Source organism: Quercus robur, chromosome 12, assembly GCF_932294415.1.
Source record: "Quercus robur chromosome 12, dhQueRobu3.1, whole genome shotgun sequence".
Lineage (NCBI taxonomy): Eukaryota > Viridiplantae > Streptophyta > Magnoliopsida > Fagales > Fagaceae > Quercus > Quercus robur.
This window is the reverse complement of record NC_065545.1, coordinates 1,412,650-1,440,284: the sequence shown is the minus strand read 5'-3', so window position 1 is coordinate 1,440,284 and position 27,635 is coordinate 1,412,650. Positions and strand designations below refer to the sequence as shown.

General features: G+C 33.2%; 1 protein-coding gene and 1 long non-coding RNA gene across 2 annotated transcripts; both read left to right on the top strand.

The window, feature by feature from the left end:
• The first annotated feature begins 334 nt into the window (after positions 1-334).
• On the top strand, positions 335-5,311 carry LOC126709600 (uncharacterized). Its single transcript, XR_007649435.1, has 3 exons — positions 335-464; positions 545-691; positions 5,136-5,311. It is a non-coding gene; the product is annotated as an uncharacterized LOC126709600 (long non-coding RNA).
• Positions 5,312-23,004: 17,693 nt separating this feature from the next.
• LOC126709353 (uncharacterized) lies at positions 23,005-27,013 on the top strand. Its single transcript, XM_050409565.1, has 3 exons — positions 23,005-23,111; positions 23,773-24,314; positions 26,282-27,013. The coding sequence occupies exons 1-3, from the start codon at positions 23,063-23,065 to the stop codon at positions 26,906-26,908; spliced, it is 1,218 nt and encodes a 405-aa protein (XP_050265522.1). The 5' UTR covers positions 23,005-23,062; the 3' UTR covers positions 26,909-27,013.
• Positions 27,014-27,635: the final 622 nt, after the last annotated feature.

The window sequence follows — 27,635 nt, the reverse complement described above, 5'->3', positions numbered from 1 at the left end:
TAATGGTTTGAAACAACTTATTTAGTTGAAATAGAAAACTTTTTGCTGTAAGTACAATAGATAAAACTAAAAATTAGTTAAAATAATACAGTACAACCTATGAATAGTACTAAAAAGTGTAATAAAATCTATGAATAATAGCAAAAATAGCTAAATAGTAAAAGAAACTGTCTAATATAAGTTATCCCAAACACAACTTTAGAAGTTTGGGAAAAAACTTCCCCACAATTTTTATTTATTTTTCTGAGTAACTACTTCCCAAATTAATTTTAGTGGTTTGACTTGTGATTCTGTTGCGATTGGTCTATTTAAGAGAATGAAGCTATGGATTGATAAGAATCAATTTTGTACTGTAGGATACGAGTCACGCAATCGAGCTCGAGGGCATCAATTTCCATCTAATTACAAAACCTGCTGTTTGTTTGTAAAACTTGTCTTCAAGGCATTGCGATATTTATTTATTGGTATTCATTCACCTTCCACTATTTTCCGTTCTGTTTTCTTTATATATATCCTTGCTCATATATTGGTGGTATATTTTTAGAACCTTTGAAGAAGGCAAAGGAGGTAAGGAGGACGAAGGAGAGGCACACATGATCTATTCTGATCATGAATGAACTGTTGAAGGACGCTGAGATGTATCCGATTCCGCCGCCAGTACGCAAAAGCGTAGACAAAAAGCTTGAAAAAGGTAACGATCTAGTCCAGTAGTCCTAGTTATATTCCTGACTTTTTTTTCTTTTTTTTTTTTTTTTTCGATTTGGAATTATTTTCTTATTACAAATTGTTTAATTTATTTATTTAGAAGTAATAACACTCCCGTCTATGGGAGAATGACATCTAATCATCGTATTAAAAACTGGACCGGATCGGACCGGCTGGTTCAACTGAAAACCAGACACTAATCCGATTTGGTTATTGTTAAAAATTGAAAATAGAAGAAAAATCGTTAAAAACCAAAAACTGTCAGTTTAACCCGAAAAACCAAAAATTGGTACGGTTAAACCGGTTTTTAGCCGTTCTTCATTAAAACTTTAGATGCTGTGTTTTTTTTAGAGAGAGAGAGAAAGAAAGAGAGATTTTGTTTCAGATTTGCGAGGAGACATTTTGATTTTGAAAATGTTCTCAAGCCTGAAGTGATGAAGCCTAAGACACCAATAGTAACTCCAAAAACATCAAATCTCCTATCTTTGTGTTGAGAAAGGAGCCCAAAAACGAAGCAAATTTACAATGATTTGATTTGTTTGCTTCAGCCTTTGTTTTCTACTCTTGCACAGTTGCACTTGCACATAGCCATATAGATGAGAGAGATAGAGAGAGGGAGAGAAAATTGAAGAGGGAAATGAAAATTTAGCAAAAAGTGGATAGGAAAGAAACTTAAGGGGTGTTTGGTTTGTGTTTTCAAACGACAATTTTCAGTTTTTAAACAATATTACACGTATTTTCACACATTTTTTCACTTACAAGTATTTCTACAAATGTTTTCAAACTACAATTTTTAGTTTTTAAACAATATTAAGAAAAGGATAGAATACTTTTCTTAATCCAAAGGGGCATATATGTATGTATGTACTTTTCTTAATCCCCTACAAAAAGGCGCTTTTGAGGGGATGTGTCCCATCAAGAGTATTGTCCGCTTTGGGGCAAGGGTGGGATTAGCTTTGCTATGTCCGCACCGCATGATATCCGCACGGCTTTGTTACCCTCCAGGGGCACGCCTCTACCACGGATTAACTTTTTGGTAATTTAATTAAAATGGTCTTTTCTCAATTTTTTTTTTTAAAAAATGGATTGGATATTGTCATACCGTCTCATAGGCTGAAAATTAGAGGAAATTGAAATGTTTAAATAATGGAAGTGGATATTATCCAATATCTGTTTTATATATGGGCTTGGGATTTTAACTTTTGGAAATTTTTGGGTTGTAAATTTAATTATTGAATAATTGAGTTATTCTGTGGTAAATTTCACTTTCTCACACAAAAGATATGTCACCTAGTACATGGTGCCCCTGCACGAAAATAGGGTATATTCGTCACGCTAGGAAAATGGAAAATAGTTTTCAATATTTGTAATTTCATGCTCATTTTTAATCAAACCAAGTTTTCCAAATAAATCCAAATGAGGGAACCTTTTTTATGATACCGTTTGGTAGAGTTGTTAAACAACTCATTTTCAATTTTTAAACAACAATACACATATTTTCACACACTTTTTCATTCACATGTGTTTCAAAAAATTATAAACAACATTACTCAAACTTCTCTACCAAACAAGCGAGAGTTTCAAGAACCCGACCTTGAGAAGAAGCAACAAGACAGTTCCAAAGGTGACTTTGTTTTAAAAGAAGTCAGAGCTTAAAACGGTGGCGTTTCATTAAATGAGAAACGGCATCGTTTGTACTTAATCACGCGCGTTTTAGGACTAGCTCCAAGCGACGTCGTTTTGTTCAGAGTCTCTTCCCTCTTCAGTTCTGGACTTGCTCTGTTACTCTCAAGCTCTATGAATCCAGATATTTGTTGTAGATATTTGTTTATCATGTACAGCTGTACTTTCTGTAAGGAGTGTGTTAGAGTTTGTTAGATGGAATCTTCTAGAGCAGTTATCATCTGTGTAATGTATAAATAGAGGGTAAAGGTTATGTGTTTTAGTTACGCAAGCTTAATAGAAGGTTTTTGATTCTTCGTTTCCCTTCTCTCTGTTTTCCTCACCGTTCCACCATTGTTAAACCTTCAAAGCTTGCTTTCTTTCAACCTTTATAAAGATGTCGCATGAATTCCAGTTACTCTGGATCACACAAATGATCACGAAAGAGTGTGGGAGGCGCCTCATAGCTTATAGAACTGAGTATTTCAATGGAGAAAATATAAAAGTAAAGTTGCATGGCTGCTTTTAATCAACAGATGGAATCTTGAAAGTAGCAAATCTCAACACGAGCTCTTCGGTGTGACATGATTGTGAATCAATTAGAACTGAAAATGGCGAAACAAAGTGTGAGGCGCAAAGGTAAGCGTGCTCGCCAAATTCACCAGAGTCCTCTAGCGATTCATTGAATCAAGAAGGACAAGTTTCTTCAAAAAATGTACATGAATGGCGATCCCTGTCCTATAGTTTTACGTTACAGCAATTTTAACCTATGCAATGCACCAAAATCATTTTTTTAAATAAACGTTTAGATGATACAAAGGAAAACCATTAAAATAATTGAAAGGGATTAGGAAATAAGAAATTCTAAATTCTAAAACACCTATACAAAATTTAAAGATTTTATTGAGAAAAACAACAACAACAACATCATGAAGCTCATGTATTTCTTCTCTGTGTACTGTATCTAAATAGATATATGTGTTAGGTAACCTGGTGTAGTTTGTTCAATTTGCAAAATCAGTAACTAGATTATCATTTTCTCTCCCTTTCTCTAAAAAAAAAAAAAAAAAGATTAGCATTTTTTATTATTTTTTCAATGGTACCAATAATTTATAACTTTTTTCATGCTTATCGCACACATTAAATTTCATATAGATTGGATTTAATTTATTATCAAATTTATATAGTTAATTGTATATAGTATGTTTCTTAAACATAAAAGATTAAAGCTTTGAATAATTTATAGATAAAAAATTTCCTAAATCTCTGACCATATTAGTCCCTGACAGACACAGCATATATAACAACAATATATAATTCCCTAACAAATGTCTACCAATCATAAATAGCTAGACATTCACTCTTTTCTATTTTACCTGTCCATACTACCAAAATAGCATTCAAGACTCACTATATATACAATTATTATCATGTGCATGACATGGCATTCTCTCTCTCTCTCTCTCATTTTATAGTGACTAGTGGAATTGGGCATGCCATCCAAGGAATATCAATCAACTTCTCAACATCGATCATGAGGAGGAATTGGAAACAAAAGGATAGAATACTTTTCTTAATCCAAAGGGGCATATATGTATGTATGTACGTACGTACGTACGTAGAAGGGAGGAAGTTGCTCAATAGTCAGGAGCACCATGAACCCCCTCCCTCTCCCTTGATTATATGCACATATTTAATTGATGAAAAAAAAATCTTTCACCCAACAAGTTTCTAAAGAAAATTATAAGAATGAAAATAAAATATAGAAGAGTGAAGGAAAATTATAAAATAGAGTTTAGGATAGGTAAAAAATAAATTATGGTATACTATTAGCTCTTAAAGTTTGAATTTGCTTTCAATTTTACTAGTTATGATTTAAAAATTATGGTCATTTATGTTTGATTTAGTTTTCATGTCAGTCATACCAGCTATTTTCGTCAATAATTTGATCATTAAGTGTCTTTCATATTTAATTATTTCAAAAAAATTCTATTTCTAAAATACTGTGTTATGAAGGAATTTCATTGTATATAAAATATCATACTCAAAAGAGATTTAAATACTTTTGTTTGTCATTTTTTTTTTTTTTAAGTGAAGTATCGTGACAAAATTATGAAATTAAAAAGAAGGTTTTACCGGTACAAAAAAAAAGAAAAAAAAGAAAAAAAAAAAGGTGGTTTCACATCGCACTCCACATAGAATTTTGACACAGGTTCAGATGGATTACAGAACATCATTTCAGACACTTCTCCTCCATAATTACCTACGTCAACTTGACCGAGAAATCCAGTTTCATACATTTCTCATGAAATGTATGCGACAATTTATTACATCACTGTGGAATTGATTCTCAAAGAATGGTGGAGCCTCCACCATCCAAAACTTTTTTGTATCTTCTTCTACAACTCAGGCATGACGTGCCAGTCTGTGCCAAAATATACCCATTCGTCCGATATTATATATGTCTTGCACACCATCTCTAAATCTTTGTAAGACCCTATGTTCCGTTATCCAGGAAATGGCCTCTGCAGTTTCATCCATTTCTTCATTCACCAGAACTTTTATTCTCACTCATAACATTCATACATGTACTTCATCAATTTCCTACATCAATAATTTTATACATTTCTAGAAAGATATGTTCAATCATCAATGTATCAAAATGTTATGTTTATTTTCCAACAAAAATAATTCGAAGTTCAAGATTTGATTCATTACCAAGATTTTGTTATAATTGAAGTTAAAATTATTGTCCTATGCATTGACAGAGAAAGAAAAGGAAGAAGACATTGAGCCTATAGAGGTAATACTAATGGCAGCAACGAATGGAATTACTGAAATGGTTAGAAAAATCCTTGAAACTTATCCTGTGGCCATGTATGATGTGGATAAAGACCAAAAGAACATAGTGCTATTGACAGTGGAGCATAAGCAACCTCATGTATATGAAGTGGATAAAGAAGGTAACAGTGTACTGCATCTTGCTGCAACAAAAGCGGAATTTAATTGGCCAGTTCCAGGAGCAGCATCCCAAATGCAATGGGAAATCAGGTGGTACGAGGTATGAGCCTAAAATATCCAAGTTTAAGAGTACCCTTTTTTTTTTTTTTTGTTTGATATATACTACGAAATTTCTACATATGTGTTTACTTTATAATAATTATTCTTTATCATTAAATCAAAATACCAATTAGTTCTTGATGAAATTCAAACCACATATCTCGTTTAAAGATAAAAGACTATACCAGTCAAACTAACTAAATTATTGCTCTTTGCGGGGTAATTATTTTTAAAAAAAAAAATCTTAAATAGTTAATGTTTATCTATGGATTATCTTAAAATTTTAAAATATTATTAATTAAATATACTTTATGGCCTCCAAATCCTAATTAAAATTGAAACTATAAATAAATTATTTTTTGAAATATAAAATTTTTATAATAAAGTATGACATTCCTTATATACATTTTGTAGGGGATTTTTCCCCCGCAAGCCGTTTGTCCTCTTTGGGGAGCTAGGCCCGCAAGGATTTGTTTTCGGCCCCGAGTGTGGTGTTTGGGATTTTTACCTCAGGCACTTTGGCCGATGTTGGCTTGACACCCTAGTCCCACATCGGTTAGAGATGCGCCCCACTCATGGTTTATAAGCTTCTGGAGCGACCAAGAGTGTACCACTACTACACATGTGTTGTAGTGGTACCCTATTGCCTTCAGCACAAACTTATAAGGCATAGGGGGAGCGCTTCTCTAAGCGATGTGGGACTCTTGCACAATGAGCATGCCCACACTCGCTAAGAGGACAAAGCCGTGCGGGTGTCAAGCCAAAATCCAATATCGGTTACAAGGCAAGCCCTTGGCCTGAGGTGAGGTGAAAATCCCCAAAGCGGACAAAATATTGTGTTCCCACAAAAAGTAGGGGATTTTTCCCCCGCAAGCCGTTTGTCCTCTTTGGGGAGCTAGGCCCGCAAGGATTCGTTCTCAGCCCCGAGTGTGGTGTTTGAGATTTTCACCTCAGGCACTTTGGCCGATGTTGGCTTGACACCCTAGTCCCACATCGGTTAGAGATGCGTCCCACTCATCGTTTATAAGCTTCTGGAGCGACCAAGAGTGTACCAAGAGGACAAACGGCTTGTGGGGGAAAAATCCCCTACAAAAAGGCGCTTTTGAGGGGATGTGCCCCATCAAGAGTATTGTCCGCTTTGGGGCAAGGGTGGGATTAGCTTTGCTATGTCCGCACCGCATGATATCCGCACGGCTTTGTTACCCTCCAGGGGCACGCCTCTACCACGGATTAACTTTTTGGTAATTTAATTAAAATGGTCTTTTCTCAAATTTTTTTTTTAAAAAAATGGATTGGATATTGTCATACCGTCTCATAGGCTGAAAATTAGAGGAAATTGAAATGTTTAAATAATGGAAGTGGATATTATCCAATATCTGTTTTATATATGGGCTTGGGATTTTAACTTTTGGAAATTTTTGGGTTGTAAATTTAATTATTGAATAATTGAGTTATTCTGTGGTAAATTTCACTTTCTCACACAAAAGATATGTCACCTAGTACATGGTGCCCCTGCACGAAAATAGGGTATATTCGTCACGCTAGGAAAATGGAAAATAGTTTTCAATATTTGTAATTTCATGCTCATTTTTAATCAAACCAAGTTTTCCAAATAAATCCAAATGAGGGAACCTTTTTTATGATACCGTTTGGTAGAGTTGTTAAACAACTCATTTTCAATTTTTAAACAACAATACACATATTTTCACACACTTTTTCATTCACATGTGTTTCAAAAAATTATAAACAACATTACTCAAACTTCTCTACCAAACAAGCGAGAGTTTCAAGAACCTGACCTTGAGAAGAAGCAACAAGACAGTTCCAAAGGTGACTTTGTTTTAAAAGAAGTCAGAGCTTAAAACGGTGGCGTTTCATTAAATGAGAAACGGCATCGTTTGTACTTAATCACGCGCGTTTTAGGACTAGCTCCAAGCGACGTCGTTTTGTTCAGAGTCTCTTCCCTCTTCAGTTCTGGACTTGCTCTGTTACTCTCAAGCTCTATGAATCCAGATATTTGTTGTAGATATTTGTTTATCATGTACAGCTGTACTTTCTGTAAGGAGTGTGTTAGAGTTTGTTAGATGGAATCTTCTAGAGCAGTTATCATCTGTGTAATGTATAAATAGAGGGTAAAGGTTATGTGTTTTAGTTACGCAAGCTTAATAGAAGGTTTTTGATTCTTCGTTTCCCTTCTCTCTGTTTTCCTCACCGTTCCACCATTGTTAAACCTTCAAAGCTTGCTTTCTTTCAACCTTTATAAAGATGTCGCATGAATTCCAGTTACTCTGGATCACACAAATGATCACGAAAGAGTGTGGGAGGCGCCTCATAGCTTATAGAACTGAGTATTTCAATGGAGAAAATATAAAAGTAAAGTTGCATGGCTGCTTTTAATCAACAGATGGAATCTTGAAAGTAGCAAATCTCAACACGAGCTCTTCGGTGTGACATGATTGTGAATCAATTAGAACTGAAAATGGCGAAACAAAGTGTGAGGCGCAAAGGTAAGCGTGCTCGCCAAATTCACCAGAGTCCTCTAGCGATTCATTGAATCAAGAAGGACAAGTTTCTTCAAAAAATGTACATGAATGGCGATCCCTGTCCTATAGTTTTACGTTACAGCAATTTTAACCTATGCAATGCACCAAAATCATTTTTTTAAATAAACGTTTAGATGATACAAAGGAAAACCATTAAAATAATTGAAAGGGATTAGGAAATAAGAAATTCTAAATTCTAAAACACCTATACAAAATTTAAAGATTTTATTGAGAAAAACAACAACAACAACATCATGAAGCTCATGTATTTCTTCTCTGTGTACTGTATCTAAATAGATATATGTGTTAGGTAACCTGGTGTAGTTTGTTCAATTTGCAAAATCAGTAACTAGATTATCATTTTCTCTCCCTTTCTCTAAAAAAAAAAAAAAAAAGATTAGCATTTTTTATTATTTTTTCAATGGTACCAATAATTTATAACTTTTTTCATGCTTATCGCACACATTAAATTTCATATAGATTGGATTTAATTTATTATCAAATTTATATAGTTAATTGTATATAGTATGTTTCTTAAACATAAAAGATTAAAGCTTTGAATAATTTATAGATAAAAAATTTCCTAAATCTCTGACCATATTAGTCCCTGACAGACACAGCATATATAACAACAATATATAATTCCCTAACAAATGTCTACCAATCATAAATAGCTAGACATTCACTCTTTTCTATTTTACCTGTCCATACTACCAAAATAGCATTCAAGACTCACTATATATACAATTATTATCATGTGCATGACATGGCATTCTCTCTCTCTCTCTCTCATTTTATAGTGACTAGTGGAATTGGGCATGCCATCCAAGGAATATCAATCAACTTCTCAACATCGATCATGAGGAGGAATTGGAAACATTTTAGAGCTCTCAACATATATTAATACGTAAATTTTCTATAAAATAGATAATGGTAAACTTTTGGCAAGATTTAAAAAAATTAAACAAAAACGAAAACAAAAACCCTAAAATTTATACTTGTAAGGACTTAAGTTGACCCAATGGCCCAGTATATCAAGTCACTGGCCTAATAAGTCCAAAACAATGAATTTGTTAGAGTATGGGTTGGAAACTGAACGTTCAAGGAGTCAAATACGAGTCACAATAGGCTAGTTTGTAAATGGACAAGCAAAACAAACAGTTTGAGGTGAAAATGTTCTTCCTCGGTCAAGTCCGAGGACAATTTGCTCTTATATATCTTTGTGGACTTAAGCAAATATTACAGTTCTTAGTTGCACAATGATTTTCTCTCCTAATCTCAGATGATCTTCCTTGAAATGGGATATTTCCTTTTATACTCTCTATCCCTTTTCATTTCAACCCTCCACATGTGGATCAGATTGCTAATACCCTTGATACTTATCCCATCAGCACCTTCTTGAAGTTTTGGTGAGTAGTTGTAAGGCTGGAAGCTACTATTCAGGCATCAACTCTACATTAATGCGGCCAGTGAGTTAGATGTAGAGCATTTAATGCAGTGATAGCAGTTTTAGACCAAGATATTTCTCCTCCATAATGGCTCATCTCTCACTGGAGCTTATCTTCCCCAATTGGTTTACCCATAACCCGGTGCCTGATGAGTGCTCAGATCCTAGGCCTCTGCTTTGCTTGGACGAGGGGGTGTGGCTCCTCGAATGACGCCACTTATCCATTATGATTAATCCTCCTCCTCGGTCTAGTACTTTACCAGCTTGGCCTTTTACATGCTGGTCCTTGGACCTTATGATGTCCTTTGGCGAGGCCCATGACCCAATACCCTTAGTTGGGCCCCTTATCCCTACAATATCGATGACAAATTAAACTCTGTACTTTTAATTTAATTGTTACAAACTAAACTACATGTGACAATCAAAACCCTCATCTCTCACTCTTAGTTCAACGGAAAATATCACCATTGTGTTCAGGAAAGGAAAAAACATGCCATAAATTTTAAACTATAAGTTTTTTTTTTTTGTCATAAAACTTTTAGGATGGGAATATTTGATGAAGGAATACTTGTACAAGTCATTGATTTTTTCTGGGTAAGGTACAACCCATTAATTATTCAGCAAAAAAAAAAAACTCATTAATTAGCTTTTCCTTTTGTCACACACACACACCTGAAAAAAAAAAAAAAAAAAAAAAAAAAAAAAAAAAAAAAAAAAAAAAAAAAAAAAAAAAAGAGGCTTATTCTTTTCTTAAACAATGCTTAATTGATATTTTGTGCTTTCTCATTTAGCCTTTAGGCCAACATGTTCCCTCTTTCTTTCCCTTTTTTGGTACGTAGAAACCTCTTTCACTGTTTTAGATATTACTAAGGCAAGGTTCAAGGGGTTTTTTTTTTTTTTTTTTTTTTTTTTTTTTTTCGTAAAGAAAAAGCTAAATTTTTGTTCAAAAGATGACGATGAAAGTGAAACTATTCATTCCGACAAATGATATGGAATATTACTATATTAGCCACTGTTTAATGTTTATTCTTGTTAAAGGCGTTGGTTAATTGCACAACTGATCAAGGAGATGCTGCTAACAAGAAGAAAAGCTTAGAATGGCAGTGAACTAAACAATTCGAATGCTTAAATTATTAAATATTATATATGATTATAGAAAGTAACTAGCCATTAATTATAGTTGTTGTCTATTACCTATATATCCGATTGGAGTCTTTCCTTGTATTACTTTTCGGTGTTTCCAGGTTTTCAACCATCCTTTATCGGGTTAAGGGTGTTATTGTGGCCAGTACTTTTATCGTGTGCGTGTTCTTATCTCCCGCATCAATTCTTTTCTTGAAAATATATATTTTCATAATTGATATCATGTACTCTTTCTCATTTTCTTGTTTCTGATAAAGTTGTGCTTCCTCCTTTAAGTTAATATGTTCCCTCTTTCTCTTTTTCAAGGCAAGATTCTAGTTAATTGAGACACATACTTGCTAGGTTGATAAAGTATACCATGAGTGAAGTGTTGTATGTATTATATTTATATATTTGTTAGTACAAAGATAGGATTTGAAACAAATAAAGATCACAGAAATTCAAAGTGCTAAGAAGCTAAATAATAATAATAATAATAATAATAATAGAAAGTTGAACAGGACCGAATAGAAACAATTTAACCAAATAGGACCAAAATGACTGAACAGGACCAAATAGGACTAAGGTGGACTGAATAGGACCAAATTGAACTGGAAAATACTAAATAGGACCAAATAAAACCTAAGTGGACGAAATTAATTTCAACCTTACATTTTTACTTTACACATCACATGTTCATGCATTTTCATGCATACGTATCTTATATTCAATATATTTGTGTATATTTGAACCGTTTAGGACTTTTCTGAGTGCTTCTTTCTTCCCCACTTCTCTTTCTAGTTTACGTTAGTGCATTAATGGCAATGAAACGTAAATCTACTCCATCCCGGAACCCTCTTCATTCTAGGGCATCCTCTTCTTCTGATCCTACCCCCTCTTCTATTCAGTTTCGTGATGAGGATGATGGTGATGCTAGCTCACCCAGCGATGACGAGATGTCTACTTAACACTCATACTCTTTTTCACTCGTGACAAAAAGGGGAAGTAGTTTTGGTTATGAGAGTAGTCATACTTAGGGGGAGAGTTAGCATAGGAGATTTTTGCTAGGGGGAAAGTGCACATTGAGGGATGTAGTGAGGATTACTTGTATCTTTTTCTTTTCTTTCTATTTGAGATACATTTATTCTTGTACATGGGTCTTGTGACCATTTTGACATACATTGTACTTATATTCTTTATATATTGATGAATGGTGCTTCACCTATCCTTGCATGTGTTGTTTCTTTTCTTTCTTTATACACATGGTTCTTATTACTTGTATGTAATATATTATTTCTGTTTCACACAAAGATGCCTTGATGAGTTTTGTTTAAAGTGTTTTAGAAATACATGTTGTCAAAGTTTACTTGCCATAAACTCTCTTCTTGCAAAAATTTTCAAGAGTTTGTACTAGGATAGATTTTAGTGTATCCAATAAGTGAGTATGAGTTGAGCAATTTATGACTTCTCTCATATATTCATTTGTTTGTTGTAGTTTTGTCACGGATTGCCAAATGGGGAGATTGTTAGGACATATGTGATCCACTTGTTAGGAACATATGTCACTAATTTATGTAATTGGTTAATCCTTTGACAAAACACACTTTACTTGTAATTTGGTAGATCTAGGATGTGTTTAATACTTCAAGAAATTTTGTTTCAAGATCAAATGTTAAAGCCATGCAAGTCTGTCCAAGATTCAAGCTGAAAAGTGCAAGTTCATTAAAACTCAACAGCTAGCCATCTATCAAGCTTGAAGAGCTATTCTAGCCCTGTGACTTGACAGCAGCTCGACAGATAGGGTATCTGTCAAGATTTAAGAAAAACACATTTTCAGTTATGTTTTGACTCTAATCCATGATTATGTATTTGGGCTTTCTTTTCTCACAACCCTAGATACATAAAAGGATTATTTTAAGGGTCGTAAAAGTGGGAACAAGTTGTACAAGTGTTAAGCAAAGTTTGTTCAAGCAAATTGTGACCAGAGACAGAGTTTGCTATAGTTCATCGTTCTTGTGAAGAAGTTGCTGTGTTTATATACTATAGGGTTTTGTGACCAAACATCTTCTTAATCTTCATCATTTGGATGAACTGAAGAACTTTGCAGCCAACAACCTTTTCTAGTTGGTGATTGAAGTCGCATACTGGGATCCGCACAATTGGTTAGTCACGTACTAGGAGCTGTGCATTACAAGGAGAGATTGTCACTATAGAACAAATTCAATTGGTTATTGGGGTAAGGATTAAACTATAGGTTGGTATAAGGTACTGAAATTCCTTTACTTATAGCCACTTGTTTTGATAATAGTGGATTCTCGGGAGTGATGACCTTAAAATCACCCAGTGAGATTTTTGCCTTAGTGATTTTCTTCATTCGTAAACAAATCACCCGTTTGAAATTTAATTTCTACTGCATTTAGTTATTTGGTGATTTGTTTGTACTACCATGAGTTTGCATGTTAATTTGATTAATTAATAAACTTGATTAATTAATCAAATAATTCATCACAAGGGGTCAATTCGTTTTTGGCCTATTACTAACAACTAATTACTAATTATAAGTTTACCTGCTTGTAAAGTTTAGGTAGATGTACATTTCTTCATCTTTAGGGATCAACTAAAAATTGTGTCATCCACCTTGTATAGAGTGGCCCACCTACCGGTAACATTGTTTTCTATGGGAGTGTTTCTACTCTACTTTCATTTGGCGTGGCTACCTTGAAGAAGGTGCCACAAAGTAAATACGTGGTGAATACTCATCACTGGCTTCTGGAAGATAATTAACTAGTATTTACATTCCAATCTTCTTCAAGGGTTTGATGGCTCAAATTATTGATTGATATACTTTTTCCACTAATATTGATGCTAGACTTGTACTGTGTGTTCTATTTCAAAAAAAAGTAAAACAGTTATTTGTGTGAATTAAATATTATATTCCTTCTTAATTAATTTGTTGGACTACAATTAATCATTGGGAGTTCAATTTGTTTGAATGTTTTATTTTGGGTAAATTGCAAATTACATTTCTAAAGTTTGGGAGTGTTTTGATTTCACACGCTAAAGTTTCAAAATTTGGATTCTATCACTTGAAATTTGGGAGTGTTTGAATTTTACACCTTAAAGTTTAAGAATTTGGATTTCACCCCTAAAGTTTTAGGGTGTTTGGATTTTACACCCTCAAATTTTGAAACTTCAAGGGGTAAAATCCAAATACCCTCAAACTTTAGGAAGTAGAACTTAAACACCCTTAAAATTTAGAGGGTAAAATCCAAATTCTGAAACATCAGGAGCATAAAATCCTAATATCCCTAAACTTCATGGGGTAAAATCCAAATTTTAAAACTTTAGTGTAAAATCCAAACACTCCCAAACTTTAAGGGTGAAATTTGTATGTGAGTTCAACTCTCTATATAGTTAATTTGTAGGGAAAAAAAATTATAGGGTTGGTTATTTTCATTTAAATTTTTTAGATTAGTCATTGTCTAAACAAATATATATATATATATATATATATATATATATATAAAGTTGTAATTTCCAACTAGCATTTGTTGTCTTTAATTCTGTGTCAAATTTGATTATAATTTCTTCAATCATTTCCCTGTATTTATGTGGATTTTTTTGTAAGGGATAAGTGTGAGAGATTGGTGAAGAATCAAGCGTTAAAGAAGAATGAGTACAGTTCGCAACTAGTTCGCAAGAAGAGTAACTTGGGAAAGGCAACGTGTGAAGCACATGACTAGAAGCTGAAAAGTCATGCCAGGCTATCAAATTCGCAAGTACTTCATGAGAAAGGCCATCTCGTGAGGTACCCACGAAACTCTCTATTTGGCAAAAAGAAAAAGTGTTTTACCAAAATTTTTACCCACACTATATATACCCTCATTACCCATGAAATGTAAGGAGTACCTTTCAGAGAAGAAACCCTAGTAAAAACACTTAAGAGTTAGAGATTGTTATACCCATAATCATCTACACATTTTCTCTTGGTTTTCCTCTACTCCTACCTTTCCAATCTAAGTGTTGAGTCAAGTTTTGGTGCCTTTAGGAAGTATTGGAAGGAGCCATTAAGTGACAGATGCAATTGGGCAAAATTGCGAGATCCAAAAAACTAGTGGAAACAAGACTCCGAGAAGTCTGTTGGTAGCATGAGTTTGGAGGGCTCAAGTAAATGGGGTAGACTAGGTTTGGAGGGTCTTTTGTTATTCGTATACTCCAACTTATTCACTAGTGGATCGATTTTGACTTGGAGGGTCGCGGAGATGTTTTTTGCCGAATTCTTTAGTTTCCTCTTCGATAACACGTCTTGGTGTTATCTTGTGTTTGCATCTCTCTTCCTACTCTTTAAGCTTTTCTTTTATTGTTCTTTGTAGTTGAATATGGCTTAGAGTAGTGTTACCAGTTTATTGTGCTCATTTACTCTTGTTCCGCATTTTGATAAGTTAGAGTAAAAGCAATCTAGCTGTATTTTTTAAAATTGGGGTCTAAACAAGCTTTAATGTTTTCACACCAATTTGAGCTTTCAATTGGTATCAGAACTAGTTAGGCATAGGACTATAAATAAGTTGTGCTATTTTATGAAGAATTAGTCATTCTCCCATTCATTGTACGGATAGTTAAATAAAAATTACACACACACACATATAAATTTATTTCTTTATTTTACTTGAAGGTATAATCAACCTCATGCAATCCATTTAAAAGTAATGATGTTAAAATAACTGAGTAATTATCCTAACAATTACAATCGTATTATTGTATATTCCTAACCTTCATGTTTGGAAAGACTTTCACTTAAATTTAGCGGGGCTGAAAAATTACGATAATGTGACTCAATAGGAATGTAGTAATAATAAATGTTATACTTTATATTTTAGATATTACAAGTTGAGATCTATATATATATATATTTTAAATAAATTTGGATTTAGAATAAGTGCTCTAAATTGAAACCTATCTTTTCCCATTATATAAGTGCACAAAAATGGACCGAATGTACTGAAAGGACCGAAATGGACTATAACGGACTGAATTAGACCACATGGATCAAAATTGACCAAAATGGACCAAATAGGACTGAGGTGGACAAAATAAGACCAAATAGGACCGAATAAGACTGAATGAACTGAATAGGATCAAAGTAGACATAATGGACTGAATAAGACTGATGTGGACAAAATAAGACCAAAGTGGACTGAATAAAACGAAATGGACCAAATAGGACCAAAGTAGACCAAATAAAACCTAATAGGACCAAAGTGTATAAAATGGGCCGAAGTGGATAGAATGGACCAAAGAGGACTGAATAAGACCAAAGAGGACTGGATAAACCTAAATGGACCAAATAGAACCAACTTGATCAAATAGGACCAAAATGGACCAGATATGACTGAATAGGTCCAAATAGGACCAAGGTGGACTGAATAGGACCAAATAAACCTAAGTGGATTGAACAGGACTAAATTGGACTAAATAAGACCAATTGGATTGAATAGAACTAAAGTGGACCAAATAGGACCATCTAAATCCAAAGTGGACCAAATATGACTGAATATGACCAAAGTGGACAAAATTAATTGAATATGACCAAAATGCATAGAATAGATCGAAGAGGACTAAATAAGACCAAAATGGACTAAATAGAACCAATTGGATTGAGTAGGACCAAATTGGATCGAATCAGATTGAATAGGACCAAATAAAACCTAAAAGGACCAAATTGGACTAAATTGGACCGAATAAGACCAAATTGGACTGAATAGAACTAAAGTGGACTAAGAGCCTGTTTGTTTCAACGTTTTTACCCCAAAAAGCCTATTTTGAAGAAAGCTGGAGTGGAAAGCTCGTTTGGTTTAGCATAAAACGCAACTTTTTGGAAAAAGTTGCGTTTTGGGTCAAGGCTGTGAACGCGCAAGCCATAAAGGAGCTCTGGAGGTCCATTTTAGAAAAAGTCCATGCTCATTCTCAGCTATCCATTAGACTCTTCGGAAAATTACCAAATTACCCTTCAATAGATCATGTTAATTTCCTCAGTTCTCATGCCTATTCTCTCTGCTTTGCCCTATTCGTGCTGCTACAAACACAGCACCACCCAACTATCACCGGTCTACCACCACAGCCAACAAAATCAACAAAATCCATTTCAACATTTGATAATCCAAACACAAAATCAACAAAACCAAACAAAAAATAACTCAAAATCAACACAAAACAACTTAAAATCAACTCAAACCTCATTGGAAAACCCATCCCAAATCCAACTCAAAATCAACCCAAAACAAAATCAACTCAAAATCAAACCCAAAATACACAGAAAATCAACTCAAAATTAAACCATCAACTGAAAACCCATAACCCAAATCCAAAATCAAAATCAAATACAAACCCAATGGTGGCAGAGACTTTTAAGGGATCTGAGAATTAAGGAGAGAGATGAGGGATTTCCTTATGTTTCAATCATCTTCATCATCATCATCATCATCATCTTCTTCTCTCTTCCTTGTAGCTTTCGAACTGTCAAAAGAGAGAGAGAGAGAGAGAGAGAGAGAGAGAGAGAGAGCTCTGCGACAATTGGAACATTCTGGAGGAAGTGGTAGGGAAAAAGGAGAAATAAGGGGAAAAAAAAAGTGAGAACGTTCTAGAGGAGTGGTAGGGAAAAAGGGGAAAGAAGGAAAAAAAGAAAAGAAATGGGAACGTTCTGGAGGAAGGGGAAAGGGAAAAAGGGAAAGATGGGAAAAGAAAAAAAAAAAAAAAAAAGTGGAATGTTCTGGAGGAAGTGGTAAGGGAAAAAAAGGGTACATGTGTGAAGGAGAAAAAAAGAGAGAAAAAAAGTAAAAAAAAAAAAAAAAGGAAATATGGATGAAAAAAAAGAGTAAAGAAATAAGGGAAAAATAAAATAAAGAATGAGAAATTAAAATTGAGAAATATTATCACAATATTTTCAAAATAAATCTTAAGTGGTAGGTTATTATTAGTTAATATTGGTGAGAAAAAAATAATTTTTTTAGAAACTTTGAAAGTTCTTTTTAAAATAATTTTTTAGAAAGTTTTATAAAAAATAAAATTAGAAAGTATTTTCACAATACTTTACATATACATTGTCCTTTGTAGTAATTTATCACTCAAACTGCTATTTTTATAAGTACTAACCAAAAATTTAATTTTTTCAAAAAACACTTTTTAATAGCTTTTACCAAACACTTAGCTTTTTGGAAAAGTACTTTTTCATTATGCACTTTTTGAAAACTCCACTTTTTAGAAAAAGTTTACTTTTAAAAAGCTGAACCAAACTCACCCTAAATAAGACCGAATAAAACCAAAGTGAACAGAATGGACCAAATATGACCGAAGTAGACCGAATAGGACCAAAGTGGATCAAATAAGACCAAAGTGGACTAAAATAGAACCAAAGTGGAGCGAATAAGACAGAATGAACCGAATAGGACCAAAGTGGACCCAATAGAACTAAAGTGAACCGAATAGGATCAAATGGACTGAATAAGAGAAATGGACTGAATAATACTAAAGTGAACAAAATGGACCGAATATGACCGAAATAGATAAAATAGACCGGAGTAGACCAATTAGGACCGTAGTGGACTGACTTGTGTATAAAGAGTTTATTATGATAAAGTCAAATCCTAAATCTACGGCTAAGAATGAATGCTTTTAGGAAAGGGTGACAAAGGAATATTTGTACAAGTCATTGATTTATTATTATTATTATTATTATTATTATTTATTTATTTATTTATTTTTGCGTTAAAGGTACAAATCATTAATTAGCCTACTCTTTTCTTAAACTAATTAATGCACCTCTAGCATCGCGTGTATTCCCATTTAAGTTCACATATTTCTTCTTTTCCTTTTTTTCCTTTATGTTCCCCCTCCCCTCTCTTTTTTTAAGGCAAGGTTCTAGACTTCTAGTTCCTCCTTTTTCTTTTCCTTTTTCTTTTTCTTTTTCTCTTTTAAGGTATAAATAAAAGAAAAGGCCAAGTTCTTGTTCAAAAGTTGACAAAGGGGAGTAATTATAGGGTACTTATGGAATACCATAAATGCATACTCTCCCCTCTTACATAACTGAAAGCCTTACTAATTAAATTTATGGTAAGACTCACAATTCATGTGAGAGTAGAAAGTACACATTTATAGTACTCCCAGAGTGTTCAATAATTTTTTGACAGAAAGACCACCCTAGCCATGGTTTATTCTTGTTGAAGCAATTCATTACATTAGATCCAATGCTTAATTATAGAAAGTAACTAGATATTGATTTTTTTTTTGGTTGTTGCCAAGGGCCTTGTGGCTAAATTGGTATCTTCCCATACACAAAGTGCCTGGAGTCTAGGGGAAAGGGTTTTCTAACTATCTCTCTTTTTTTTTTTTTTTTTTTTTTTTTTTTTTTTTTTGGGAGAAACAATAAGGTAGACACTAGATATTGATAATATCATGAGGACAAAGTTCAGCTATAAAACTTCTTGTAGCGTAAAGTTACAACTTTATTCAATAAAATAAATGTTACTACATATTTTGAAAATCGAACCATTGAATTGCATGTTCTACATACTCTTAATATACATGCAAAATTTTGTGTCAATTGGATATTATTTACTATATAATCTATAAGTTTATATATTATGTATAATTTTAATTACAAAAACTTGCAATTTAAACAATTTATTAATGACATAGTTATTAATTTTTAATTTTTTAGAAATTTTGCAAGTATGGAGGATATAAGAAGAAGATGTAATCCAATTGTGGATTTCTCAAAATTCACCTCCAATAAAAATATATTGACTATAACCAATTTTGTAGCCTTAGGCTATAACTAATTTTGTAGTATTTTTTTTTTAAAAAATATATATCAATTTTGTAATTAAACTTTATCCATATCATAATAGTTATTGTATGATATCAATATTATATTGGAGTCACTCCTTATATAGAACTGATGGCAATATTGATTACCTTTTCAATTGTCAAAAAATAAAAAGAAAGGTATTTATTACTTTTTTCGTATTTCCTTAATTTCAGCCATCCTTCACTGTGGCAGTACTGAATACGGAGTATTAGGTTACGGCTGTAACCATCCTCGGAGGAGCGAAAAATTTCATCAAACTGAGGTCGTGATTCTCAGTAGTATATCCTGTGGTTTTCTATGATGGGGTTTGACTGGTTCTCTCATATTTGGAGTCGGACACGGATTCTCAGACCTTCTATTCGCTATATTTGGGTATTCTGGTCTGGCAGGATTGTCCTTGTTGGACACTACATTTTTTTTTTTTTGGTTGGAACTGATGTACATAACGTAACAACGTTGGCATTTCTACAGTTATTGCATGCCTTAAAGCATGAACTATGCACAATTGATGATCCCGTGAATGCTTTCTCATTTAAGTTGTTAATGTTCCCTCTTTAGTCTTTCTCTTTTTCAAGGCAAGGCTCTAATTGATTGAAAAACAGTAGGTTGAATGAAATGTCACTCTTACAAAGTCACAATATTGTAGTTTTTTTTTTTTTTTTTTTATATTCTGTTTATATATTTGATAGCACAAGATAGGATTTCGAAGATTCTCAAAAAAAAAAAAAAAAAAAAAAAAAAAGATAGGATTTAGAAGTTGGAACTTCGAACAGATATAGATTATAGAAATTCAAAAATACTAATAAGGAAATTAAAAATAAATAGAGAATGATAAGGCGAGTCCAATATCAATTACTATATCTTAATACAATCATAACTGTGTGCACTGGATTTTTTTAATGTTGATTTTCTTTTGCTTTTAATGTTAATTAGTATGGATTTTTTTTTCTTGAATAAGAGATATTTATTAGCACTAAAAGAATATTTGGTTCTTTGCTGTCTCGATCCACAAAACATGTGGTATCACTACCAAGTTCCCGGCATGGAATAATTATCCACTTTTTCTTTTCTCTTATTTCTTTCTCTTTTCCTTCTTCATTTCTTTTTCTTCTTTTTCTTTTTTTCCCTGTGGCAACATCATAGGGCTCTGTTGATACTTGATAGTATAAAAATTGATAGAAATTTGAAATTTCAGGTATCGTGAGCTCCACAAACATACCTTTTGCGTTAATTAGAAGTATATTCTCCAGGGATGTTTAGTCCTTCAACTGCTCTTGAAAATTTCGAAATTACCGATCATTTGGAAAAAAATATCAATTTCGAAAAACACTTATACAAAAAAATCAGGTCCCGGCAGTGGTCTGACGTTGTCGACATATATCGGGAAAATTTTGATCAGGCTCACAAGGTGATAGCGATGTTAAGGGAAACAGCCTTGCATGTAGCTATCGCCCACGGCTCAGAAGATATTGTTGAGGAACTTTTAAAAATAATTCATGCTAACAAAAAAGAGTTCGAGAATGCTCTAAAATATAAAAACGATCAAGGGAATACCCCTTTGCATGTGGCAGCATCAACAGGGAGTCTGAGGACGTGTATCTGCATTGCTGAAGCTGAGCCATCAATGGGGAATGAACGTAACAAGGAGGGTAACAGCCCTCTCTTCTTGGCTGCTCTGCTTGGTAGAACAGAAATTTTCTTTCACCTCCATTCCATCTGTGAAAGCCACCTAGGCACATCCTACTATAGAAAAGAGGATGGTGAGACAATTCTACACTGTGCCATCAAAAGGGAGTATTGGGGTGAGCATTTTAATTTGTTGAAATTCACTTCATGCCTATCAGATAATTTAATTTAATAAATTATTGTTTAAACCAATAGTTTCTACATGTTTGAATACTGGTTATTGAATACTTGCTACACCATATTTTAAACATTGTGGTTGACAGATTTGGCATATCGGATACTTCTCTTACACGGAGAACTTGCGATTTGTGTGGATGAGAATGGAATATTGCCGATCCATCTCTTAGCAGAGAAGCCTTCTGCCTTCCGAAGTGGTTGTCACCTTGGATGGTGGAGCAAGATCGTTTATTATTGTAAGTGTTACTAAATTGTCAAGCTGCTTATAAAGAGTAACGCTAGGCCACAATTTTTACCCCAATTTATCCATATGGTGAGTTGTGAGTGATAGAGTAATAAACTCGTATGTATTTTCTATTTTTATTTCATCACCCACAACTTACCATATAAACAAATTGTGATAAAAAATTATGGCAAAAATTGTGATCCTAACATAATTCGCATATAAAAATAAAGAAATTGATAAAGAGAATGCTCTTAGTTGTTGAAATCCAAGTTGTTCAATACATTCCACGAGAGATTGTTAGGTGCAACTGGCACGCCTAATAATTTGTCTACATTAATGTACGTCTTACATTTGTTAAAATATACGCCTACACATCATTTTCTTCAAAGGATGCCTTCGACTTTTTTATGTCATACAGCATTAAATGTCATTATCCTCCGTTGTTTTTTCACAGGGACACCAGTTGATGTGCCTAAAAAAATCGATAGGCGTCTTAAAAGGCGTGAACACAAATTTCCGGAGAACTACCAAACATGCTTCAGCTTCATTCAATTGCTGTGGAGGTGGACCATAATTCCAGTTGGTAAGTGAAATAAAATTTTACATTAAGAATAACTAATTAAAGTCACTTAAAACATCTGGTCAAAAAAAAAAAATGTTCACTTTAAACAAATAATCGAACATGAAATTATGGCAAGTCAAGGCAACCGAAGTTTTGTCATGACAATTGGAAGGAATAAATTGTTTTTTTTTATTATTTTTTTAGTAGGAATGAATGAATGGATAATATAATATAATTAGTTTAAATTTATAAACTTAAGTTTTTCAAGGTTAAATAGCGTCTGTATGTTATATTAGTTAGTTTCTCATTTGGAGTCTCCTAGTTTTCTACGCAACAAAAACTTTGACACATGCACAAAATCCAAAACCAATGGAAAGCCTCTCTTTTTTCTAAATTTAATTATGGGTGCACTTCGTCACATAACACAGCCAAGCTAGTTTCCTAATTTCTTTCCTAATCTCTAGTGGTTATTATAGGAAAAGTATGTGACAAAGGCAAAAAAGCAGATGAAGAGAATCCTGAAAGATCGAATGTTACTCTCAAATTGAGACATGAAGGTGAGGTGTGCAATTGTAACAAGTGTGTTCTAATTGCTAAAGAATCTTGCATCGGTTGGATTCAAGATCCACTAAAGGATTATGTCCAAGTTGGTCCTCTCCGCCTATTAATTTTTTGGGTTGGATACTTTAATGCCCTTCTAATATTGCGTATGCTAAATCTTACATATGCAATTTACCTTTATGCCCATAAAATTCTATTCTTTTTTAGGTTTTTATTTTTTAACTTTTTTTTTTTAAAATAAGTTCTTTACTTATTTGTTTATTTATATTTTTTAAAGCCTATCTATTTTTAGGTACAACTTCAACAAAAACTATATCCAAAGGCAGGCTAAATCTACTAATGAATCTTACTATTTGCACATTATAATAATCTAATTTCATTCTTTGAAGGATCCCAAAGTGAAGATCAGAAGCATTATTCATTTTGGAAATATTGCTGCGCCCCCTTTATGATTATCACATTTGTTTGCAGAGGAATAGAGCGCATTCTTGGATTTGGTATACCATCATTTTCACCTTCTAGCCTTGCCTTATTTTCTGTATCTCCATTTGTAAAAAGGAAAATCATAATGGGAAATATTTGTTATGAGTAGTGCTTATTACACACTATTTGTTGCACACACATTTACCACACATAAAAATTGCATTGAAAACAAAACTTGAAGTCACGATTTCCACTTAGATGTGTGCACATATTTTTTTACATTTTTCATTTACACCATTGAGCATTGAGGTGTGTCCACATGAAGTGAGCATAATAAAGATATTATTTAGTTAGTGTGTAATGTGTCAGTTTCTCATTAAAATAAAAAGATATTATTTTTTTTTAAAAATATTGAAAGTAAGCCAAACTCATTAAATGCAATTATATGTTTGAATTTAATTAGAGATCTAATATATGCATTAAGTAACTATGTCTAAGTTTTAACCTTCGTAAAACTAGTATTATAATTAGCCTTTTTTATATTAATACTAAATTTTTTCTTTTTTGAGAAGATTGTTGATACTAAATAGATTGTACTAGTTTGCATAAAAAAAATTTGCACTTTGGCCCCTGAATTAAAATCTTTGTTCCATCCCTGTGTTCATGTAACTATATTTACATTAATTTATTTGGTTGCTCATAATATATATTATGTTATGTGGTTCTGAGAATCAGGGGAAATAAAGAAGATAAAAGAGACGCACAGATTGTCCAATAAGATCATGAAACTTTGTATCAGACATATAAGCGTAGAGCACTACTTCGACGGAGGGAGGGACCCTTGGCTAACTAGATATGATGAAGATGAAGACTTAAGTTTTATTAATTCTTCCCATCAAAAAAAAAGTTTTATTAATTCCGATAGTGATGTTTCGAAGGATCATAAACAGCCACAGGTAGACAAAGAGACACCCATACTGTCTGCAGCAAAAAATGGAATCATAGAAATGGTTGAGCGAATACTACGCAGGTTTCCAATGGCTATCCATGACGAAACGAGCGAAGGAAAAAATATAGTAATGCTGGCAGCCGAGTACAGACAAACACAAGTATATGAGCTATTCTGCAAGAGACATTTACGGATAGAGAGTATGTTTCATAAACTGGATAACCGCGGGAATAGCACATTACACCTTGCAGCCAAACAAATAGAGCTGACGACGGGCCTAATTCCTGGGGCTGCATTGCAAATGCAATGGGAGATCAAGTGGTATGAGGTATGAACCAAAGTGCACCCTTCTTTTGTTTATTTTTTTTGATAAATAAGTAATACTATTATTAATTCATGTTTACAACTAATCTTAAGTAGGATATATATAGAAACTAGTAATTAGGATTAGCCTTAATTGGACATTACACTAAATTGAGTCTCTTGAGCCATTAAATCATATAACAAAAGTTGACTCCTAAAAACTGTGGTTAGATGAAGTAACAAACCTTTCTATGTACCAAGTGCTTACATTCTCATTATTATTTTTTCTCAATAATTTACTTTACATAAAAATTTATTATTTGAGTTTTATACATACATAATAATTTTGATTAAATTATTGATAGTTGAGTTTAATCTAAAATAAACTATTGAAACATTATCAGCAAAAAAAATTATTAAAGCCTGTGCCAAGTGTCTTAATATGTGTATGTATTACATGAATAGTTTACACAAAATAATTTAAATGAATTTAAATTTTTTTGAATGTTGCAAAACTTACCAAGTGGCTCACTAATTGTTAATAAAATTTTAACAATTTTGAGTAAAGTCGTGTGTAACACATGGGTATATCCTAGTAATAGTAAAGATTATAATTATTATTTTTAATAATTCCCCTCGATCATTGTCAAGATAGAAGCTAGATGATGCCTTAAGTTTGAAGTAAAAGCTTGGGAAGATCCCTTCAATGATGCCTTGAAAGTGACTAGATTGGATGGATGATAGATTTGACACAATATGATTTAAATTTATAAGCAGATTGGCAAAATTCACATATACAAGACTCAAATCAGTCAATTTGAGTATTTTTAAGTCTTATATAAGAAACAGCCCAAAATCAAAATTTATGCACACAAAAAAGCAAAACAAAACAAAAAGCAATGCATAATAGACTCGATTGAAAAAGTCAACCAATCAAAGTCAATGATCAAAATTCAACAATCAGTAGGCTAGTCAATAGTCAAAAAGAGTCAAATGTTAGTGGTATTAAATCCAAGTTAAAATTAGTTGAAGAATTCAGGTCATTTAAAAAACAAAACTTATTGACATGGCTAGTGTCATATATCACGAACATCGTTGGTACGTGCTTAGGGCTAATGAGAAATTACTAAACTGTAACACATGGTATTGTATTCAAATCTCTTGCAGCATTAAACATTTGCCTGGAAAAAACTTGAGCAATAATGCAACTTTAGGAGCCAATTGATACCCTTTCCTGGTCATTGACGTCATTGAGTCATTCTCCCTTCTAGGATTGTTCCAAAAGTTTGGTTGTATTAGGTCTTGGCTTTAAATATAAAGTTTCTAAGTCTAATGTTCAAAATTCAATTACTCACACCTTAGATACAATGAAATAATTAACCATTATACATATATATATATATATATATATATTAACGTGTAGTGATCAAATGGTACATGGACAATCGTAAGCACATTTAAATCAAACATAAATCTTTCATTTAAGTTGGCAATAAGCAACAATTACAAAGTCATTATAAGCGTCTTTTATGAACCGCTTCAGGGCTGTTACAAGCACCTTTATGAGCTGATTAATGGCCATTACTAAGTCATTAACCTTTCAACTCAGGCACAACACTAGGTGAAACCAACCACCATACTTTTTATCATTCTTTTTAATATTAGTCACATCATTTCAAAGCTAGAATTGTAAATTAGAATCGTGGGAGAACTATGTCGGACTTGAATTCATAACCGTGTTAATTAATGATCCTATGGTCGAGAAAAAAGTTTTTGGATTCGAACCTTGAATCCATGCAACAACAGCTAGGAAGGTGTTTGAAATTTTGGTGGGCTACCCCACTATTATATACAATAGCCCGAGAAAAAAAAAATTAAAAATTCCATTTTTTTTAATTTTATAAATTTCTTGATTAAATTCCAAATTCTTAATAGCCATTATTCTTTTGTTATTGTTGTTGTCATTGTTTCCTTTGGTCTTAATGAATACAGCACATAATGAAGTCCATGCCACGAGGCTTCCTTCATCTCCCCAACAAAGATGGCAAAACTCCAGGGGACGTTTTCATGGATACGCATAAACTTCTTGTCGAAGAGGGTGGGAAGTGGCTAAGTGACACATCGAATGCATGCTCAATTGTAGCAGGTCTCTTTGTCACTGTTGCCTTTAACATGTCAACCACCGTCCCTGGTGAGGTGGATGAAAAAGGCAATCCCCGCCTCGAAAAACAACTGGCATTTAATATTTTCGCCATCTCATCCTATATATCCTTCTATTCTTCACTGTTAGCGATGATCATGTTCCTTGCAATCCTCACTTCCGGGAACAAAGAAAGCAGTTTTCGTAGCACCCTACCAATGAAGCTTTTGTTGGCTTTAACAGCATTCTATGTGTCTATAGCATCTACCGCGATATGTTTTTCTGCAGCACACTTCTTCATTCTAAGACAAAATCTGAAATCTGCAGCTTTTCCAGCATATTCATGGGCAGTGCTGCTGCTAATATGCTTTGCTATATCAGGGTTTCCACTATACTTTCATTTGACATGGGCTATCTTCAAAAGAGTGCCACATCATCACCAAATGATAACTCCAGCTGGTTTTCATATTAAACATTAAGTAAAAATTAATGTTCCTTCCTATCTTATTCAAGACCTAGTACTGATGAGTCAGATTTAATATCGATATAAGTCATTTATTTATTTCCTATGATAATCAACTTGTACCGTGTGTGTGATCTATTGAATTAAGTTTCTTCTTAATTAATACTGGTGAGATGTTCTGCAACTGCCAAAGGAGATAAAGTAGAACCATTTTGCTTTTACCTTGCTGATTTCAATCTCATCATCCTCTTTTAGATTTGGAAATCCATGGAGGCGACATTAACATACTGTGGAACAAGGGTTAGGATTCTGTTTGGCTTAGTCGAAAGAAAGGAGAACAGAATTGTGGGGCTTGATGAGAATAAAGGGCAGCATTCATTCTGAAGCAAGTTAAAACCAAAGTTATGAATATCATTTTGGATTTGTTTCGATTTGTCCAATAAAATGAAATATTTTGATACCGGTCTATTTTAACATATTATTTTGACCTATTTCAGTTCGTTAATTTTATATAGTTTTATAATATTTCAATTTAAAATCAAGTATTAAAATACAAATAGTTATTCTTCTATTATTATTATTATTATTATTATTTTTATTTTTTTTTTTTGTGTTTAGGTAAATTTCTAGTCAGTAGCATTGTTACTGATTCGGTACCTTTCCAACCAGAACGATTGGAAAATTTCATACCAGTCAGCTACCCGGCACGAAGCACCCCTCTGTTCTTCCTTGGACCAAATTCC

What these genes read in the sequence shown, in the direction of transcription:
- LOC126709353 (XM_050409565.1), top strand. Translation starts at nt 23,063, where the DNA reads ATGATTATCACATTTGTTTGCAGAGGAATAGAGCGCATTCTTGGATTT. An exon ending in AGAGCGCATTCTTGGATTTG is followed by an intron (nt 23,112 to 23,772) that starts GTATACCATCAT and finishes TCTGAGAATCAG; the next exon opens with GGGAAATAAAGAAGATAAAA. An exon ending in GGGAGATCAAGTGGTATGAG is followed by an intron (nt 24,315 to 26,281) that starts GTATGAACCAAA and finishes TAATGAATACAG; the next exon opens with CACATAATGAAGTCCATGCC.